At 37.9% G+C, this 4527-nt stretch overlaps 1 protein-coding gene across 1 annotated transcript; it reads right to left on the reverse strand.

The window, feature by feature from the left end:
* Positions 1-968: 968 nt before the first annotated feature.
* Positions 969-2662, reverse strand: LOC142554047 (putative UDP-rhamnose:rhamnosyltransferase 1). The gene has a single exon (XM_075664659.1). It carries the CDS (start codon positions 2534-2536, stop codon positions 1130-1132), a length of 1407 nt encoding a protein of 468 aa, XP_075520774.1. The 5' UTR covers positions 2537-2662; the 3' UTR covers positions 969-1129.
* Positions 2663-4527: the final 1865 nt, after the last annotated feature.

The following is a 4527-nucleotide window of genomic DNA, read 5'->3' on the forward strand; positions in this document are numbered from 1 at the left end:
AAGCATTATTACAAAAACAAAAATTATAAAACAACATTAATTCAATAAAAATAAAATAATTTCATACCTGATAATTTTCGATCAAAACAAACTTATTAACACAACGTCCAATCGAGACGAATTTTTATTAATAGAAACTGTCGCCGCAAAAAACGAAACAAAAAATGAGTGAAACTAGAGAAGAAGAAAAACAAGGAAGGCTTGCGCTGAGAAAATGTGTTCGAATTGTTACATCTTCGGCGCAATTTAAATTGGAGAGAGGAGTCACGGGAATGGAAGGGCGGAGTCACTGGTTGGAAAAGTGGAGTCACGGGAATGGAAGGAGTCACGGGGTGGGAAAGTGGAGTTTGTCGCGGATTCAGAATCCGTGTCGTGGTTTCATTGAGTCCGTGTCTTCTAATTTTTTTTTTTAAAAAATTGAATCCCGAGTTTTTTATACCGGATTGTTATATTTTTACAAACTCCCCACATTTGTAATATTTTAATAAATGCTTTTTAAAATTATAATATTTTTAAAATAAACCCAAATTGTCTACCACCAACAAAACAATTGCTGAGATAAACAACTCTACGTGTTATAAATACTTGAGCCCACATGTTATGAAAATTTGTGTGGATAATTGAAAATTTATAAAGACTCGAGCCCACATTTTTCGAATTTAAAAAGTTTAGTCCCTCAAACAGTATGATGCATTAATCAGTTTATTTAATTTCATAAATAAGAGTTTTTCAAGACTAAACCAATAGAACTTAGTAACTTACTCAAAATATTCAGTGGAACACTATGTAGAGTAGAGTAGAGCAGAAGATCTGGATTGAATTCATATCAGACACCTACTATATTTTACTTTTCAACAGTTATTTTAATATGCTCTGCTTCTTAGTGAATCTATACGTCTTCTTCTGTGTTTGCTAATAAATGTCTTACAATGTAATATAATGAGTTGAAGTATAATGTTCTGTAAATATTTTCTTTTTCAACCTTTACTCTTGCTTGATTTACTGAATTAAAATAGGACACAAGCCTCATTTTACAGTTTTTACTATCTTTCTTGCATCGAATGCGCCAATGGTTTTTTTTTATTACACGCTATGAAATAGCTTGATTTATTGACGAAATTTACTCTTTCTAATTCTTCCCTTTTGAATATCCATCCTTTTCCAAATGCTCCATTAACTTGTTTATATAGCGTTCCTCGCTCTGCTGATTGTTGAAAATCCTTCTCATTTCTGCTGCCTTGGACCTTAACTTCTCCCCCTCCGGTTCCACCGCAACCAGTCTCATTGATCTCGCGACAATTTCGCGACTAAATGAACCATCTTCGTTTCTTGGTACTTCATAGCCAACTTCTTTTTCAACCATCAGCTTTGCATTGAGTCCTTGATCGATTATCATTGGAAGGAGAATCAAAGGGTGTCCAAATCCAAGAGACTCAATAATTGTGCCCCATCCAGAATGGAAGAGACATGCTCCAATAGCGGAATGAGCAAGGATTTCCAGTTGTGGAGCCCATCCTTGAATAACGATGCCTTGGCTTGAGGTACGGTAAGCGAATCCAGGCGGGAGCAAGTCCGAGCTGTGTACCTCTTGTGGCTTCCTCAGTATCCAAACAAAAGGTAATCTTGAAAGCTCGATTCCAGATGCAAGTTCATGTATCTGTTCGATGGGCATCTTGTATTCACTCCCGAACCCAACGAACACTACAGATTTGGCCTTTTGTCCATCCAGCCATTCGAAAGTGTCTGACCAGTTTGAGTCAACTTCTCGTTCTTTCTTGTTTTCTTCAGGTACCGGGGGAAGTACCCCTATTGGCAAAACTGGTTTTTGATAGAATTCTCGTACAACAGCTAAGTACTCTCCCTCGAATTCATCACAACTTCTGAACGCGATAAAGCTGCAGTCTTCTATGCTTTTGGCCATACGCTGGCCAGTGGACACACCTGTTTCATCGGGCTTGTGAGTGTTACTCCATAGACTTGTTGCATAATCGGGACTGGCCGCCAGAAGAGTAGGGAAAGGGATCCAATCTGGTGGCACGGTGAAATGTTCTGGACTTGGACGACTATTACCAGTCTTGAGCTCCTCCGGTGGCCCTATAAAAGCTAACGCTGCAGCAGTAAATACAATGAAAAACCCTGTTGGGACGCCGAATTTTGCGCCGATTTCCGGTATCCAATCTGAAGCAAAATCAAAAAGTATCAAGTCTGGAACATCCTCCTGGATGAGATTTTCCAATGGATGAGCTAATAGGTCGAATGCTATTTTCAAGAACTGTATTTGGTTTTCCTCCAGATCAACGGTCGCTTCACAATTTTCGGGCAAGCCTTCAACTCGTGGCAATGGGAGCTCCACAAGGTTTATCCTAGGCTGTAAATTTGATGGAATTAGAGGTAATCTCTGAAGGTTTTTTGTGGTGGAAACAAACGAAATCAAGGCCCCTTTTGCGGCTAATCTCTTTGATAACTCAAGGAATGGTATCATATGACCAAATGCCAACCATGGAAACATCATGATATGGTACTGTTTGTTTGCCATGTTCTGCTCAGGAGGGCATGGAAAGCTGGGAAATGTTCGCTTTCTGCCAATCCTTAAATAGTTCTCCGATTAATACTTTTAAAATTGGGCTGTTTCGGAGTGGAAAATGCTACAAAAAAGAAAGATTGAGAAGATATATATAAATAAAATGTACATGTGATGCATACCCTTGCAGTCGTTTTCAAGGCTTGGAGTAAACAAATAATTTCTCACGAAAGTAACCATCTCATATTCTAGAATATATTATTTTTTGTTATAAACAATGCTGAAAACACAATAATTGAATTGTTTACTACCGGGGGTTTGTTGGATGGTGATACCCACGGAGGTTCTGGTTATGAGAATTTTTTGGTCAATCCGACAAATAGCCGGGCAAATCTATGTCCGAGATATCATCCCCCGCGCTACCAAAAGACTGGGCTTCCAAACAAGCTCCCGGGTGATGGCTTTTTACCCGGGCTTACCTCGATAGTAGCACCGCACTCAAGTGAACAAGTATGTGATACCTTATTTTAATAATTATTACTGTCAGAATCACATGAATTTGGCGTGTCAGATAAGTTGTCAAAAATTAGTGCATGGACAATCATCTTGCCATAATTAATAAGTGGACGCAGAAAACAAGGTCATCATTGACTTTGTTGCTATAAATATCAGGTTTGCTCAAACTTTAAAGATTTATTCACATATATATCTTGCCCACACCATTTCTACAGCATTTTCTCTTTGCTACATAGCTTTTTATCACCCACCTATTGACTTTAGCATTGCAGTGACCACTCCGGACATCCTTCCAGTCCCCATTCACGTGGTTATCTTCGTGTTTACAGGTCACTACTGGTTTTTCTAGGAAGAAGAAACCTCTGGTTTGGACATATCTCACTAGACTCTTATTCTCTATCATTTTCACAACCTGATTTAGGGGGTTAACCACCATAAATGCCTTCCTCGCTCTCCTGCTTGTTAAAAATCCTTCTCATTCCGCTGACTTGGACCTTAACTTCTCCCAGTCCGGTTCCACCCCAACCAGTCTCATTGATCTCGCGACATTTTCACGACTAAACAAACCATCTTTGTTTCTTGGTACCTCATAGACAACTTCTTTTACCACAAACAACTTTGCATGGAGTCCTTGATCAATTGTCATCGAAGGGAGAATCAAAGGGTGTCCATGTTACTATTGTTATATCGATTAAGGTGTTCTAATGCGCAACAGAAGTTTCAAAAATTTAATTTAAGGGAGAAAATTCGAACACCACATCCTATAATGTGTAGCAAATATAAAACACCAAAATGTCATACATAGGGTGTTTAGAAATCTTTACCTATCAATCTCTTGAGATTGATGATGGCTCTAACTAAGGTGTATACACCTTAGCTCTTGAATGGCAAGAAGATCTACAAGCCTCCTCCTTTCTTCAAAATTAGGCCCACCACCAACTAGCTATAACCCTTCTTATTTTGCACTAGAAAAATAAGAAGATTTTTCAAGGAGAAGTATTTTCTATTCTCAATAATTGAAGAAAAATTGAGAGAAAAATGAGTGAGAAGACTCTTTTAACTTTCGACCATAGCATGTCTCATGAAGGGGAGGATGAGTTGTCTTGGTGTGTGAAAAAGCTAAAATCACTTTTAGCATGCCAAGCCTTGAACATTGAAAAAGTTGTCTCCAACCCTTCACCTCCCATGCATGCAATTTGACTTGGGCTTGTAACAATTACAAGGCTCATGGACTTTATTTAAATGTCCTCAAACACATTTGAGACCATTTAACATTACTTGATTTTACTCAAGTCCACTAGTTTAATAATTATTTCTAATTGGGCTCTACTAGGCCCAATGCTATTTAATTAATCCAACGCTTGAATTAATTTAATTATTTGGACTCTACCAGGTCCACTAGTCTTTAATTAATTCAACACTTGAATTAATTTAATTTAGTCCATAATAATGTTTATGAAAATCACAATTTTCAAATACATTATTTATTT

Source organism: Primulina tabacum, chromosome 8 (genome assembly GCF_025594145.1).
Source record: "Primulina tabacum isolate GXHZ01 chromosome 8, ASM2559414v2, whole genome shotgun sequence".
NCBI classification, from domain to species: domain Eukaryota; kingdom Viridiplantae; phylum Streptophyta; class Magnoliopsida; order Lamiales; family Gesneriaceae; genus Primulina; species Primulina tabacum.

Bases quoted from the DNA above. Each gene is read 5' to 3' on its own strand.
- LOC142554047 (XM_075664659.1), bottom strand. From the start codon at position 2,536: ATGGCAAACAAACAGTACCATATCATGATGTTTCCATGGTTGGCATTT.